Genomic DNA, 17,461 nt, shown 5'->3' on the forward strand with positions numbered 1-17,461 from the left:
TGATGTATGCTTTGGAAAAGTATAGTGTGATGCATTATGTCAATTTTCGTCATTTTTTTTAAAGAGAAAATATTCTTTACAAGTAAGAAATAGACGAGGTAGCTTTCCCGGCGGAGGATTGCAAATCTCGGGATTTCTTATCGAGAAAAGGATTTTTTTTTATTTATTTATAACTAATATTCAATAAATAGATCATAATTTATTTATTATTCTATTTTCATAATTTTTATTGTATTAATGGTTGTTATGTTGATATTAACGATACATAAATTAAGCATATTTTATTTTTTACTCATGATGATATTATTTAGTGGTAATTCAAAGATAGGATATACTTTATAGATGAGAAATAGATGAGATAGCTTTCCCGTTGGAGGATTGCAAATCTCGAGATTTCTTACCAAGTGAAGTATTTCTATTATTTTAACTAATATTCAATAAATGGATCATTTTTTTTACTTCATATTCAAATTGTAATTTCCACCATTTACGACGATGTGTAAGCGACACAGTACCAATTTTGGGCATTGTGGGGGTGTTTATCCTTCCCCACATGTAACCGACTCCCGAATCCATTTTAATTGAATCTTTGGTAAACGCAGACTATTTTTGTCTTAAAAATGATCTTTCTTAAAATTGTTTTAAAAGACGTTTTTAGGTATTCGGCCTACCTAACCCAAAGGTCGATGGCGACTCTATTCAATTTAATTCAAATTAATTACAAATCACCAATTTTTCCAAAATAAAGTCGTAATCGTTTTTAAAATAATATTTAATTGTTTTACGGAAAAAAATGGTTATGACAACTTATATAGACCACCTCGAGTATGTAGTTTTGATTATAGTTTCTTCAATTTACAGGTTCTCATTGGCTTGGTGGGCATATACATTTCCGATGACAAGTGCAGCTATTGCGACCATGAGGTATGTAACTCAAACTCTTGCTGTCATACTCTCTCGCATTGCTACACTCATGGTAACATCTCTTCTTGTAACGACTATGTTTCACGCCTTTGTCCTAGGGGACCTCTTCCCTAATGACATTGCCATCGCCATTAGCGATCAAAAACCGGAACATACGAATTGGTTCAATTTCATGCATGGATGCTCAGAAAGTAATAAAGACAATGAACCTTCCTTCAAATTTGCAAATGCTGACAGCAACGATATAGAAGCCACCACTGAAGCTAAATGAGTGTAACGCTTCATGCATGGACCACTCTGATCAGCTCCTTTTTCAACCTTAAAAAGGTTATTCCCAAAATTTTTCCTTTTTTTTTTCTTCAACAGAGATATGGCACTTTTTGCAGAAAGGGGTATAGGAATGTGTAAAACAATGATCATTTATAAATTGAAGTACCATGCTTGAATGTATGTATGTATGTATATATACGAGACATGCTATATTAAAGTTTTGCAAACATAAGGAATTATGCAGGGAAAACGCCTCGATTCTTTTCTACGTTACTCGAATTCGAATATTTGTCTGATATTATATATATATATATCATAACATAATCTTAAGTCCTTAAATTATATATTGGGAAACATTATTGCGGAAGGCTTATCCTTATGAATGTCAGATTATGGAGAAAAATACTGTTATGTCTTGTGAAAAGCTAAAGTGACTGATGTTTTGGGTCCCCACTTATTCTAGGTTTTGCTTGTTTGTTTGAAGAACAAAACCCCTGCCTGGAAGACAAAAACAAAATAGATAGAGAAAATCCAATGCTTTATTATATGAGAGAACTTGTCATTCCTTTTAACACAACTTGTCCATGTCTCCTTATCTTGCTGGTTGACATGTGGAGTGGAGAGAGCTTTCTCATTTCTTGCCCCTGTTTTCTGCCACTCCAATGGTTGGAAAACAGGCCACATAAAACATTGAATTATGTTACAAGTAAATGGATCGAAAAAGACAGTTTCCAATTTAGATGAGTGTTGGATACTAATAATGAGATTTTATTGAATAAAAGGGAAATATATTATCTTCAAATAATATATGTTATCAATACATCAAATATTAATTTTTTAAAGTATATATATTTTCATATTTGTATTAAGTAATATGGGCAAGATCCATCTCACCTTGGACCCCATGGCCTAGGGGACCAGAAGGTCCTTGATTCCTTTTTTTTCATTTATATATGTTGAATAGAAAACCTTCAATTATTTGCTTTAATTTAAAATATACTTTGTCAATTTTTCGTATATAAAATGGTTTTTATATAATAAAATGTTAGGATTATTTTAATATGTCGAATAATTTTTAAATTAAAAAATGGTTTAGTGAGATTAAACATATATAAATAACGATTACATCTTATTATTATACAATATCTTTGATTGAAATATTCCATTGTGGTTGATATGATCAAAACTGTAATTGGAACCATGTGAAAGAGAATTTGAGCTCCCATGTTCAAGTTACATCCGCTTTTGGCAATTTCTTAAATTTATTAATTTTAAAGTTATTTGTGTTAGACATCCTTAAATTATGATTCAAAAAATTAAATTGGTTTTAAAATTTTAAATCCATCTTTAAATTATAATCTTTATTTTATATTGGTTCCCAAAGTTTTGAATATTTTAATTTCATCCTCAAACGTTTGAATGTTTTAGGGAGTGTTATTGAAACGTTCAAATATTTGGTGATTAAGTTTGAATGTGAGTCATAATTTGATGATGAAGTTGAAATGTTCAAAAGTTTTAAGACTAATTTAGAATAAGAGTTATTTTCTTAATTTTGACGGCTAAAATGTTATCACCTAAAGACACAATATGATTCAGTTATGTAAAAATTATAAATTTTTGAAGAAAAATTCATCAGACACATTTCTTAAAATTTTAAAATTTATTATTTGAATCCATGACCAGCCATTTACATAGACTTCAGCTTCCTTGCATGATTAACAAGAAGTGGGCAAACAAATGTTCATGCCACATGACACTTCCTATCTTCACGCTCCCATGTGGGATGGAAATGGATCATGTCATCCTCCATTCATTTCCCTGAAAAAGAAATACAGGAAAGAACAATAGGATCAGAACCAGAATTTGATTCCAAAACGGCTCAGAAAATAAAATAAAAAAAATAAGAGAGATTTAGCATACCGATTGATTGTTTGCAATGTAGAACCGCCTCATAAATCGAGCTTTCCGAATCAAACGACTTTCGCCACGCATCGTTATTCCGAGGGTATGCCATCTCTGGTTTACTACAAGAGCTGAATCCCCGGATTCTTCTAAACAACAACGTAAGAAAATCCAAGTATTTCAAAAATATCTCTTGGGTAATCTTGTCCGACATTTTCTCGAACAACGAACACGATGTTGGGTTTCACTGTCCGGATTCTGTTCCCGTTGTGAAGATGTTGCAAGCAGTGTCGGAGACGAATGGTTAACGAAGAAAGGCAAAATATAGCCGTCGGCGAAAAGCTCATCGGCGTGAACAAGGGTGGGAGGAGGTGTTTGGGAGGTGTGAAAATAGAACTTGTTGAAATCTTGAAAGAATCTCTTTGAAGGTGGCATTGTTGGGTCCATTTCGGTGAAGGAGGCATCGAGTGAGGCTCCGAGGGAAGTATCTAAACTATCCAATGAAGGTCTTAGGTTTACAAGCCAACTGTATGAGAAGCTTTCGATGGAGAGGGATTGAGCAATTTCCATGGCTTCTTCTTCGTCTTCTTCCACTCTATTAATGATGCAGGGAAAAACAGAAGAAAGTGAGATGGAATAATTCGTATTGTAAGGGAAAGACACAACAAAGTGGGCAACGAGAAAGGTCCCCCATCATTCTATATATATATATATATATATATATATATATATATATATATATATATGGGTAAATTATAAATTTAATCACTTAACTATAATATCTTTCTATTTACTTAGTAATTTTAATTTTTTTCAATTTAATAACTTTATACATTGGACCTTTTTTTTTGATCATTTCGCCATTAAATTTCTAACGAGTGGCCAATTGATAAAATATTATCCATTAAAAGGCCCACACCAATATCTACTTTGACCTTTGACTGCACAAATTAACATGGTTCTACCTTCGTTTAGTTTGGTCCAGGCAATGGCACAAGTTGGAGGTCTTGTTCTACGAGACTCTTAGGTATCTTCGGTAATGCGAGGCCACAACACAAATCAATGTAGCCGGAACTATAGTTGAGCCGAGAGATAATCTCCAACCTCACGTATAGATAGTCTTTTCAAGATTCTCATTGAATTGGAAAAACTGGTTCACGAAGAAGAATGCATGTTTTAATAATCACTTTCTTATTTTCTGTTACATTATTTTTATTATTTCCTTTCATGTCCTTCCAAACACGAAGAAGAAGAAAGAAAAGACTCATGCATAATACGCAGCATTCCCTCACATTTTCACAAACTCATGATCAATTGATACAGTTAACAATATCAGGAAAAAAAAATCACACTTTTTTCATTCACCAACATCATTATTAATTTATAGAGCTGAAGGGAAAGAAGAAAGTCTAGTTCCCATATTTGATGATGAAGATGATGGTAATAATAATATTATAGCTTCCACACCACCACCAATTTGTCCTTCAATAATATTATCCCACAACACAAAGTTGGAACATTGTTGGGATTCAACCCATTCATTCAACTCCTTCTGCTACCTCCGTAAGCTCTCCAATGTTATTTCTCCACCTTCTTCATCCAAGCTAGTACAAGATTAAACTTCAATAAGAACCATGTTTTCCATGTTATCTATCAATGGTGGCAAATAATTGTTTGTGTCCAGTGTGAAAGAAATTGAAGGAGGAAATGGTAGAACTTGAAGCTGATTGAGGTTATTTCAGGTGATCTCAGCGTTTAAGTGTCAAACATAAATAGTGGTGCTTGAGATGAAAATAGGGTTCCATAGCATGGCTTGCCCTTGCTGTCGTCAAGTTCTGGTTTTTTAATTCTGCTTTCTTGAGTCAACAATGCCTTTGATCTTGATAGTGTGGGTAGCTCTACGGTCATGGGGAAAAGTGAGTTTCCTCCCAGTTAATAACAGAGGCGAGAATAAGAAAGATAAGTCGCAAAAGGGGTTGTGGCGAATAAAAATAATATTAATTAAATTAAAGATTAATAAAAAGGCCATGTCATCATAGAGTTAGAAGATAAAATGGTAGAGTGGCAAAGAAAATTCAATGTTCAAAATTGATTGAGTAAATTGAAAATTTTTAAATTTTAACGAATAAAATAAGAATGAGAAGATAGTTGAGTGGGGAATGGTGTAGTTTACCCTATATATATATATATATGGAGTAAGATCAATTTACATTGTATATAACTTATTAATTTTATTATTACTTAATTCCGATTTAAACAAACCTAAACAACTTATAAGTTCTTATGTCATAAGTCAACATTATTGATTTCACTTTTGTTTTGTTTTGTTTCGTTTCATCATCCACTCATCACAGTTTTGTCTTTTTGACATTTTATTTATTACCGCCATTTTTGGATGGATGGCTTCACCCATTTGATGCTTACGTTCTAACAGCTAAATGACCCATTGGCTCAACTCAAAGGACATAATGTCTTTCCCATACCACATAAATAAATAAATGCCAGTGGTACATATATTAAATAACATAAAATATCGATGATGACAAATTACACGTTAGAAGCTACTGTACATTTTTCTTAATCTAAAAATGCTTATTTTCAGTTGAATATGAAATTGAACGAGTCAATTTTTTAATTATAGGAGTCTAATTTGAAAATTAAAGACTTTTAATCGGTTTCGGCTTATTTTAATATTTGATGATGTATTATTCAATCTAAATTTAAAAATGACACGAATAATTTTATCTTTATTTTTATTCAAAAATATTAGAAAAAAAATTGAAAAAAATATAGAAAGAAATTATAATAATTATATCTAATATATGTAACGATGTATTTATAATAAACATCTAGATCAAGCCAGACCCAAAATTGCATATCTTAAATTTGGTTCGACTACAAAAACTTTCATGCACAAAATCCATCCTAAACATGATTTTTTAAAAATTGTAACCTTATAGGAGTGAGTATTTTGATCATCCCAAGTATATGTTCAAAGGAGACCGTTTTAGTCCCCAAGTATTTTGAGCTTAATTTCGGACATCTCTTCCCTTCTTAACTAAAAAAATGTTTGTTACGATACCTTATGTTATTTCGATTATCTATTTAACTTGATGTATACTTAAATATGATAGGAAGTTAACAAATTGATATAAACTATATATTTCAAGGTCTATCATGTCATATAATCAAGGATAATAAATTAAATAAAAACATATTTGAATACATTGATATGTTGAAATCCTCGAACCTTTTTTATTTTGATTTCCTAAGAAGACATATTTTCTCTTGCAACAATATATTCTCTTTATAAGTTGACAGAATGAAAAAAATATATAAGTTGACATTTGTTTTAGGGACCCATATATTCTCTTTATATAATTGATTATTGAATCAATTTTTAAGTATTTATAATTTTTTTCTTATTAAATTAAAAATATAACTTATGGTATCTACATTTTATTTTTATGAAAATTTAATATATATAACACATATAACGCATTTATTTTTATAATAATATTATATATATATATATATATATATATATACAATTATATATTTTAATCCAATAATATCAAAGAAAACTAGAAAAGGGTCCTAAAGGCCTAAAGCTCGGGAGAATGGAATGGACATATGCAAATGTTTGTGGACCAAAAGCCCAACATACAGAGTAACTCGAAACCAGCTGGTCCCAACATTGTTTCCTGAATAATGTTTTTGTTCATCCAATATCATATGTATATTTGTATGAACGATTACGTGTGTTGTGTTCTTTCCTTATCTTCCGGTAATTATAATGAACACTAGAATCGGATGCATAAGATAAAATCTAATGACTTGGATTTAGTTCATCTTCTCAAATCCATATATAATAAAATTTAAATTAATGTAAAATTTTAAATCGAGAATTATATATAAATTTATAAATATATAGTTTTTTTTTACTCTGAGATAAATATAAGGTAGTATCTACTCAAAGGTAAAATAACTCAATCATTTTACATTGAACACTCACACCCTTGACATTCATAATACTCGAACATGAGACCTTAAGAAATAATAACAATTCTTTTATCACTGAGGTCGTTTGGTTCGTACATTTATAAATATACTTTTAAGTCAATGTTTGTAATTAATTTGAAATTATTTACAATTAATAATACCTAACTTTATTTTACGAATAGTACCTAAGGCTAACATTAATTAATGATTCCTAACATTATATTATAATTAACCTCAAAAAGTATTATTATTACATTTATTCAATATCAAAAGAGTTATTGATCTAAAAACACTTGAATCTATTTATTTTTAAATTTTATGTGGTAAAATTAAAATTTGTAATTTATTTATTTGAATCTTAAGTAGTAACCCAGTGCTTGTACATTAAATTAAAATGTACATATAATTTTATGATTTATTCAGGAAATTATATATATATATATATATATATATATATATATATATAAATTTGTTAAGTTACTATATTTTGCAATTTTATATAGTATTTTAATTGACAAATACCATAATATCAACATATCAGAGATTGTTCTTTTAAATTTCTTGATTGCGGATGGTGACTAATGGTAAGGGTAACCGTGGGCTCATTACACGAAAAGCTATCGAATTCATTACCTGCACTCTTTCTAGTATCCTGATTTGGTTCCATCATAGTGAAGTATAAACAAGTTCCATTAGAAGATCTGTTTCATTATTGATAAAACATTTAATCAGTACATGTTTTAACACAATCAACAACTTCATGTTTTCCAGATGCCTTGTGAGCTACACTTGCATCTCATCTCAACAAACCTCGTGTTTATATTGGCTGTATGAAATCAGGCGAAGTTTTTTCAGAACCGTGAGTTTGGCTTAAATATTGAGTCTACAATTTAGGATATATGAATTTGATATATAATTGAATAGCCCTTATCTCTTCTCATGCTTGCACCTCTTGATATTGGCAGGAGCCATAAATGGTATGAACCAGATTGGTGGAAGTTTGGTGATAAAAAATATTGAGTTTTGCTGCCACTGATTTCATCTTCTAGACCAATATATGTCAACATTATTTAGCTGTCTATACTATCAAGATCCTTGTTGTCGGGTCGGTTGTAAAGGCACTTAATTCTCTCCTGAATTTAAGTTCCAAAACCTTCTGTTAGTGAAATGTGTTTCAAATGTAAAAGCTATATTACTTAATGAATATGTTTCTTATACTGGTTATTTTACTTGTACTGATATTTGTTCTCCTTGTATGGAGTTCTTTTTTCTTCTTTTTTTTCGGTGTTCAACAGATATTTACGCCATGCTTCTGGTGAAATGTACGTTATATCAGGCACCTTGGCTAAATTTATTTCGATAAACAGGTTTTGTCCTTCACTTTGCTGCAACAATTCCATGTTGCTTACGCCATAATAAAACAAGAAGTTGATCCAAATTTGTTTACTGCAGAAATCTTCTGCGCTCATATGCTCATGATGATGTCAGTGTCGGATCGTGGTTTTTAGGGCTTGATGTCAAACATGTAGATGAAGGGAAGTTTGCTGCTCATCTTGGTCCACAGGTCTCTCTCTTTATCTCTGTCTCTCTTGCAGTAGCACACATTTGACGGTATGCATATGGTAATAATGTGGATATTAGTATCCAAACTTTACTGCAAGAACAAGCTATGTTGCTCTAACATACCTGCGTTGTGTTGAAACATCAGCATAGTCACCGGGTATTAGTATCCTATGCTCGCACCTGAGTTCAATTAACATAGAATAGATCAAGTTGGCTCTTTCTTGGCGTAACTAACAGCATGTTTTTTGTTTTCTTTGGATGTGGTTTCAGGAGCTATTTGTTCCGGGGTTTGAATTTATTTTCAGATACCAGAAAGCAAATACGAGCCTGATGCTACGTGATAGGATGTAATTTATTTTCAAATAATCACAGTTTGCTCTGATGAATTTGGTAAAGAAGTGCTGCTTAGAGTTTGATTAGAGAGCTTCTTGCTTGAGCAGTAGTTGTTTTGACTTCCATCTGATGAATCGTTGAGAATAGAGTTTGAAAATGACACATTGAAGATTATACCAGAGTTAATCATAGTAGTTTATGAGGCTTCGATGATTCGTTCTTTCTACTTGTTAGTAATTTAGACTTGTATAAGTTTATTCTTTTATTTGAGAGTGAACATCACATGATTTATTCTAGAGATGATATCATTTCGATTAATACATCAGGCTCGAGCCGAACATACAATGAAGTTGATGGCAAAGTTCTAGCATTAATCAAACTGATGACATCATTGTTTCAGTTTCCCTGAGTTTGGAATTTTTTCCTTCAAAATCGATGGAAAATGATAGGCGAACAGTATACAAATTCTCCAGAACAATGATTTAGGGAAACAATAAAAGACATGCATTTAACACCAAAGAGATACCCTTTATTAGAGACAACAAATATTACAGAATGACTATTTGTACAGTCTGTTTAATGCAGCAAAACACACGGAAATCAATGGTATAAAATCATTCCAGTTTTCATTGGCATAAAAACCATTTAATTGATTATATCATACTCATGATGCGTTGTTAAGGAAATGTGCCAATGCCTTGTCTGTGTCATTGTCATACATGAGTAATGCTTCGGCTACATTGTTTGCTGAGAATCCCATTTCTCGCAGTAGGTTGTAGCCGGTGACAAATTCCCGAACCTAAGGAAGTAAATAAGCAACATATCGATATAAGAGAAAGAAGATTTTTAATGAACATTTTGAAAATGCCAGATGAATATCCAGAAGAATTGTTGAAACCACTCAAGCTAAAGCAATTGGACTATTTCTCCCCATTACAAGGCTGCTTATGCCGTGCTTCCATAACATTAAATAAGGGTACCTACATCCTGGGTCACGAGAACCAGCAATTTCTCCTACAACATTTATGGTGCCAAAAGAAAAATAAAACAGAGTAGCTGAAAAGAAGCTGAGCATTCCAGTATGCCACATTAAACCAAAATTACTCTCTGCTAGTCAAGAAAATGCAGGTAGACAGGATTCTAACCGTTCACGATGAATATATATCTCAATATCAAGCTTTTCAAATTCTATAATCAAGTAAGCAATTCAACTTTAACATACATTACAAATTAAATAATCAGGTAAAGAATACTTCATGGTAGACCCAACCAAGTTTTATGTTGTGGCTATAATTACGCCATGCACTAGGTTCTGATAACGAGTAAACTCATTAGGTTTTCCTAATACATTGATGCAATAATATATGTCAACATTGTACATACCTTGGTTGGATTGTCGCCATAATTTGCAACCGCAACCATCACTGCATCACGGCTGAGTTCAGCGGCAATGTATTTGCTCACCACATGGTCTGAATTTGCACCCTGCACATTCAAATCATTGTTCTTTTTCATATAAGATAAACCCTTAAGGCTCAACAAATATGAACTAATTCCATCAAAACAACATCATTGAGACAAACCATCGCACAGACAAGTTAAAATTTCAATGAAAGATATAAAAGAAGGTCTAAAATCTGTAGCTGGAATAAGAATAACAGCGTACCATTGAAGAAGTAGTTTCGGTCGGCTTTGAAGAAAAGTTTTCCAAGCCAAGCTTGCTCCAATTCATGCTTTCTTTTTCCGCTTCAGCCAAGATTTTCCTCTCAAAGTCGAAATCAAACTGGAAATTGCTTCGAGGAATATCCGCAACTTGAGGAGACAGTTGAGGCTGCAAACAAAATGGCAAATTGATTAATAAGATAAACTTATCCATCTAATTAAAATCAAAAAAGCAAGCGGCTGAAAACTTACCGGAGGAGTAATACGATACTCTGGTTTCAAAGCAACCCTAATGCCCAATCCAGCTGCCACAAGACATAATTAGGGAAAATGAAAAAAAATAGTAAAAAATAGAACTTTTTAGGATAGATAGTTTACAGGATGTGGAAGGAGCAGAAGTCTGGTGGAAAGAAGAGGCGCGGGTTGCGGTAGGGAGAACGCTGTGAGCGGCGGGTTGACCACCGACCCTTGGGTATAATGGAGCTCCGTACATCGGATGGGTTGATGATGACGATGAAGTGGGTTGTTGTCGGTAAACCGGGATCTGCGCCTCGTACGGCGGACCTGTTCTGTTCCTGAAATCATAATCCATTGCGAATATAATCGAAGAGGATGAACTATGCGATAGAGCTGTTAAATGGAAATTATTAGGAAAATGAAAAATGTCTCCTTTGCATAGCTTTTTCTTCTATGAGGATCTATTGTTAAGTAAGCGCCTACGCGGTCTCGGAAATAAAATATTTAAAAGTTATTTTACAAATTGATATTTAAAGTTAGGTTAAAGTACATAAATGGTCCTGCGATTGTATGTTATTATTCTGTACAGTCTCCCGATTATTAAAAGTTATAAAATAATCATCGATTATAAGATGTGGTTTTGTCGAGTTCCCGACTATTAAAAGTTATAAAATAATCACTCAATTTTTTATATGTTCCAAACTAATCTCTTTTCTTTATAAAATGATGCTCGTTTGAGCTAGATTTTAACTTGCTGATTGAGATATAATAAAAACATATTTTAATGATGTCTATTAACACCACCATTATTTTTAAGAACTGTCTCAATGACATAATGTTTCAAGCGCCAGCTTGATGATATAATGTAAATAGATTCTCGATCCATAAAATATAGCTCAAACAGTATGTGATTAGATTTTTATCAGAACCCAATGAGAAAGTTAATGTCCAACTTAGATAGACGTTAACTTTTTAACGAAAAAGATGAGATAGAAACATATGAGTAGTAAGGTGACTATTTTATAAATTTTAATAGTCGGAGACCTCAACAAAATAGTGTGTTATAGTCAGAGGACTATTTTATAACTTTTAATAGTCGAACGACTCAATAAAATAGTATCCTATAACTAGGAACCATTTTCGTACTTTACCCTTAAAGTTAATTGCTTTTCTAAAAATTAGTACTTAAATTTTATATAAAATTATTATCCCAACTTGAGAAATTATTAAATTAATATATGATTTTAATATAAAAGTTTAACATTCAATCATAGTATAAATTTAATTGTGTCACATATTTAAATTAAAGTTATGATCGTGTTTTCGTTTGTGTTAGTTGTATTAAGATTATGTAACAAAATAAGTGTTATTGCGAATATTACGATTATGTAATAACGATTTAAAAGGTTATTATTATTGTATAAAACGATCACTATTTAAATTCATGAATAGTGTCCCTTAACAATGAATACTAAGGAACAAAATGAAAAAAAATTACAGATTAAAATGAATTTTCTAAAATTAAATTATCTAATTTAGATAGTTTACCTTTATTTATATATATATTCGTATAAGTACGTAAATAAAATAAAAGAATTATAATGAAATACTCCCGTAAGAAGAACGCCAATTCACGGGACCCACAAGAGAATAACCCAATCAGAAGCTCTCAACAGAGGCCGGTCCACCCATCTATAAATACCGCCACCACAGTCGAAAACAAATTCGCCCGATTCTGTTGCTCCCTTTCTTTATATATATATTCGATCGAAAACCTCTGCTCTCTTGCCCACCCAAAGTTCCTTCGGGCATTCAACAGTCGCCCCCTCTATAGGAGGATAATCTGCTCAGGTTAGATCTCTACGGTTTATCGCTTTTAATTGTTCCTTCATTATCTTTTTTGTTTTTGCATTTTTAATTTTTTTTATCTATGCTGTATGGATCCCAGGTTTCGCAATGGCATCGAAGCGGATCTTGAAGGAATTAAAGGATTTACAGAAGGATCCTCCTACATCTTGCAGCGCTGGTATAACAATCTATATATATTTAAAATTATTCATCAGTTTGCTGTTTTTATTTACATTTTTGTTCAAATATTGATGGTTTTTTGATATTATATTACTACGAGATTATAGATTTATTGATCTACATGTTTAGGATATAATTGAGAAATAAAAAATTGTTTGATGTAACTATCTGTGATTTTCTCATTAAAAAAGTTGTTGAAACGTTAGTAACATTTGTTTGCGAATTTCGATTATTCAGAAATGATTGCAATTTTCGTTTAATTATTTGCCTCATAATCGTGTTGACTTTGAAGGGGAAAAATCCCATCATCGAAAAGGGAAAATCTAGTTTGGATTATTAATTGATATGTGAAATAGTAATTTCACATACTGTACTAAGATGATGATGAGTGTCCTTAAAATATCTTTAATAATTTGAAAATTAAATAAATAAAACCGCTTGTAGAATTCTTTTTTCCATTGGGGGTGTATCAAATAATAATACATCTAGTTTCAATATGTCGAGTCTAATACTAAAAATATTTGACTGTTCCAGTATGTTTAAATGAAATGTTTTATGAATTAAATTTGTGTTGAACTGGAAGCAGTCCACTAATTTTCATATTTGGTTACAGATTATTCATTATATAACCTGTCTGAACTATATAGGTTATTTGAGACACCTGTATTTGTGTATTTGGTCCTATCATGTTTTAAGTTGATGTTGACAAAGGTGATTGACATATTTTATACACTTTATGAACTGATGATAATGACAGCGCTTTCATCATGCAATGGCATCATCGTTTGCTTTTTCAGCTTATAATAGATGAAGGAAAATGATAACTTTGATATTCGTTATTATGCCAGATGATATTCAAACTGTATCTGTATATGATATGTCAAACACAGGAATCATAGGGTCACCCTTAGTTTTTTGTAACCTTTTTCTGTTTTTTAGGTTATGACCATAGTTGATATCAAGTTGGGTTGCTTTGCCTAAACTGGGCTTGTTGTCTAATTAATTGGGCCTACCTTCCTAGGGATACCTTTGTTGACATGTGCTTTTTGGAAGTAGTAAGAACTGTGACTGAATAGCAGAACGGTTGTTTTCTCAGACTATTAATTATTATCTAGGTTCTCGATAAGTGAAGGATATCGATATTTCATAAAATATTTTCTAATGTGGTACACTCATTCTTCTGTTGGTTGTGTACGTAGTAGTATGTACAAGTGCCCAATGAGTATCATTGAACTACATTACTTACATATTTGTAATGGTTTATCGGACGACGTTGCAGGTCCAGTTGCTGAAGACATGTTTCACTGGCAGGCAACAATCATGGGTCCACCAGACAGTCCTTATGCTGGGGGAGTTTTCCTGGTGACCATCCATTTTCCTCCAGATTATCCCTTTAAGCCTCCGAAGGTATTTTTTATGTGTGATTTTCCTTGACCACTGTTGTAGGTTTACTCTGACATTTGGAAGTGCATGCAGCAGTTCTCTGTTGTTTCAATGCTTTAAGAGTTCGATAATTCACTTTTGTTTATGTTAAAAGCTACCTTTATAATCCAGATGCAATGTTACACTATTTCAATTTTTCCCCTCCCGCAACTCTTGAGCATAGACTTTCTATAAATTTTGAATAAATTAGGTATTGTGATTTTTAATGGTGATATATAATGAGCATATGGTTGAAACCTTTGTTACCATGTTACCTGAAATGCATCTTGCTTTTAAAGCGCTGGCTTGAATGAAAACCGAAATGTTATTGATTGGTTATTATTCTCAATGAGCTTGAAATGGCCAAAAATATATGAAAAATGAAAATCGATGTTCCTCTTGCCTAGGCAGATTTCTTTTATTTGGCTGACCAATGATATTGTAATAATTTAAATTGGTTGACAAGGGATATGAAGTACTTAATGCTTACTCGTCTCTTAAAATTTATCATATGATATTGCAGGTGGCATTTAGGACAAAGGTATTCCACCCCAATATCAACAGCAATGGAAGCATTTGCCTAGACATCTTGAAGGAGCAATGGAGTCCTGCGCTGACAATATCCAAGGTGATTATCCTCTAAATATCTTGATGGGTTGCAAAAATTTATCTGACCGGACTGAGCCACCCCTCATGATGGCCAAAATCTAATACAAATCAACTAAAAATTTCACCAACCTGAAAATAAATCTGATCATCTCAGAATATGAATCACAATGCCAAACCTGATGAGAGATGACCATCTGTAGCAGTGCAAAAGTAACAGAATCCAACCCAATACCTAAAACGAAACCCAATCTTTTTAATTGGAGTATCAGATTTGTTCGATTCATCGTTTTAATATACTGTTGTAGGTATTGCTCTCAATCTGTTCTTTGCTGACGGACCCAAACCCCGATGATCCATTGGTGCCGGAGATTGCTCATATGTACAAGACGGACAGGAACAAGTACGAGACAACTGCAAGGAGCTGGACCCAGAAGTATGCCATGGGCTAAACGAGCTTTGTCGTGTGTAAGGGGAAACCCCGTGTTCTTTTTAATTTTTTTCATATACTGTTTTTTTAAGGAAAGGTCTATGCATATGAATGTTTGTTCTGTCACTTGAAAACTTGAGTGAACATAAAGGAGGTTGAAAGAAGAAAGCAAATGTTGCTGTTTTCTTCCAATGAACGTATGGATAAATCAATGTAACTTTCAAACAGAGACTGTCCTAAATCCGAAAATGTTGACAAATCTCCATAATCGTAATTGTTTTCTATTTTTACTCATCCAGCGGTCATAAATATGTACAAAATTAAAAAGTTTTACATTGTGTAAATGTTTCTTAATCTTTTTAAATAATTAAATTCATAAAATATAAGTTTAAAAATTAATTTATTTTTAGTTATAATTTTGTTCTTAATTAAAGGTAATGTGAAAAGTTACAAAAACCCGAACCGATCCGAGTAGATATCAAATACGAACCAATTTGGCTGAAAAACAGAGGTCTTCGTTATATCTATAAGATTAGTGATGTTTCCGAATCCTAACAGTATCGTAAATTCAAACTCTTGCTAAGTTTCATGGCATTAACAAAGCTCACGGTCCCTAGGGAAAGTACCCATCGTTGTCAAATGTAAAGCTTTGATCGAACTGGGAATTAACAAACGGCATATCCAAGCCAGCAGCAGGCGAGCTTGTTGCTGAAGTAGCAGTTGCACCTTCAATAACCTCGTAATCATGGATATTTTGAGTCTGATCATATCGAGTTTGAAAACTTAAGTTAGTCCTAGATTTAGCAGGCGATACGAAATTAGACGGCGAAAGGTTTCCGACACCATCGTTGTTGACCACAGAAGGTGACGATGAAAAAACAACATTGGGCGTTGTTGACGTGCAAGGGAATGAAGTATACGTCTGGTGGCGACAATAATGGATGTTATCTAAATCTTGGGTTTTCACTTTAAGGCCGTTTTGGTAAGCAAATAAGAAGACCCTGTGATGATTGTTTCTGGTTATTATGGTGCAGTAGTTCCAAAGCCGTCATGGAATTGGAAGGTGGTGGTGGTTTTCATGTGAGGGAGACATTAGATTAGTTCAGGTGTGGGCTCCGATGTATGTAATCTAAAAAATCGTTGAGTCATCGTCCTTTGTACTTGCTTTGTTGCCCGACAACCTCCAACGCTTCATTGTGTGCATCTGCAAAAATAGAGAGTTTTTATCTAATTTATCAAATTGTTATAAAATGATCATTAAATCTATCAAATTATTATAAAATAAACATTAAATTTTATCAAAATTATAAAACAATCATTAAAGTTATGAAAGTGTCACAAAAATTGTCACTAGATTTATGAATTATTTACAATTATTATAATGTTACAATAATTGTTTTATAATATGTCGATAAATTTAATGATTATTTAAAATGTTCAGTTGAGTATAATTTAATGATTTTTAATAAATTTTACTTTAAAATTTAATAATTATTGTATAAGAATTTGGTAATTTCTAAAAATTTAATAACTAAAACAATCCTTGAGAAATGGTTAAGTGAAATGGAAATATACTGTAGCAAACCTTGGATATTTGGAGGATAAAGCATCGTGTGGAGTGCCATCCCATGCCGGCTGACTACTTTTTCTGCAACATAAAAAATTTCGAATCGAAATCAATAAATTATGATAAAACAACTCACAAAAACTCAAGTCCAAGCTCCACACTAATATATACCTTTTCTTAGAAGTCGAAGAATCCGCCATTCTCATCGTTCCTGCTGCTGTTACTGAACATTGCAGCTCATCAGCAGAAGAAGAAGGCGCATTGAGATGAGCTTGGAGTTGTCTAGCTAGTTCTTGTCCCCGAGTTAACTCGTTTATCACACTCCGTCGCTTCCCTTCCATTCTCCATTAATAAATGAAAACCAAAAATTCGAAATTACTACCAGACCCAGATTTTCTTTCGGTTTACTTCTTACTCAACAAAGCTACGTATACGTGTGTGCATATATATGAATATATAGAGAGAGAGAGAATCGCAGTGACCTGAAATTATACGATAAAGGGACATTGATTCTG

The 17,461-nt window shown here is 32.4% G+C and overlaps 3 protein-coding genes and 1 pseudogene across 4 annotated transcripts; 1 reads left to right on the forward strand and 3 right to left on the reverse strand.

Annotated features, from left to right (window-relative positions):
- Window positions 1–2,880: 2,880 nt before the first annotated feature.
- Window positions 2,881–3,749, reverse strand: LOC120196650 (annotated as a pseudogene).
- LOC120196622 (ubiquitin-conjugating enzyme E2 10) lies at window positions 3,519–15,535 on the forward strand. 2 transcript variants are annotated; one of them, XM_039198391.1, is made up of 5 exons: window positions 3,519–3,524; window positions 12,842–12,919; window positions 14,201–14,328; window positions 14,867–14,971; window positions 15,258–15,401. In XM_039198391.1, exons 2-5 carry the CDS (start codon window positions 12,850–12,852, stop codon window positions 15,399–15,401), a joined length of 447 nt encoding a protein of 148 aa, XP_039054322.1. In that variant the 5' UTR covers window positions 3,519–3,524; window positions 12,842–12,849. The 2 variants fall into 2 exon arrangements, with proteins under 2 accessions (XP_039054322.1, XP_039054316.1); XM_039198385.1 differs by lacking the exon at window positions 3,519–3,524 and adding an exon at window positions 12,477–12,744 and having other exon boundaries at window positions 15,258–15,535.
- On the reverse strand, window positions 9,502–11,382 carry LOC120196640. Its single transcript, XM_039198398.1, has 5 exons — window positions 11,035–11,382; window positions 10,909–10,961; window positions 10,661–10,825; window positions 10,378–10,479; window positions 9,502–9,793 (listed from the first exon to the last, which is right to left on the reverse strand). The coding sequence occupies exons 1-5, from the start codon at window positions 11,246–11,248 to the stop codon at window positions 9,659–9,661; spliced, it is 669 nt and encodes a 222-aa protein (XP_039054329.1). The 5' UTR covers window positions 11,249–11,382; the 3' UTR covers window positions 9,502–9,658.
- Window positions 15,536–15,992: 457 nt separating the features above from the next.
- On the reverse strand, window positions 15,993–17,287 carry LOC120196590. Its single transcript, XM_039198364.1, has 3 exons — window positions 17,118–17,287; window positions 16,965–17,027; window positions 15,993–16,395 (listed from the first exon to the last, which is right to left on the reverse strand). Exons 1-3 carry the CDS (start codon window positions 17,285–17,287, stop codon window positions 15,993–15,995), a joined length of 636 nt encoding a protein of 211 aa, XP_039054295.1.
- Between the last annotated feature and the right edge of the window lie 174 nt (window positions 17,288–17,461).

This window comes from Hibiscus syriacus, unplaced genomic scaffold, assembly GCF_006381635.1.
Source record: "Hibiscus syriacus cultivar Baekdansim isolate YM2019G1 unplaced genomic scaffold, ASM638163v2 tig00004663_pilon, whole genome shotgun sequence".
Lineage (NCBI taxonomy): Eukaryota > Viridiplantae > Streptophyta > Magnoliopsida > Malvales > Malvaceae > Hibiscus > Hibiscus syriacus.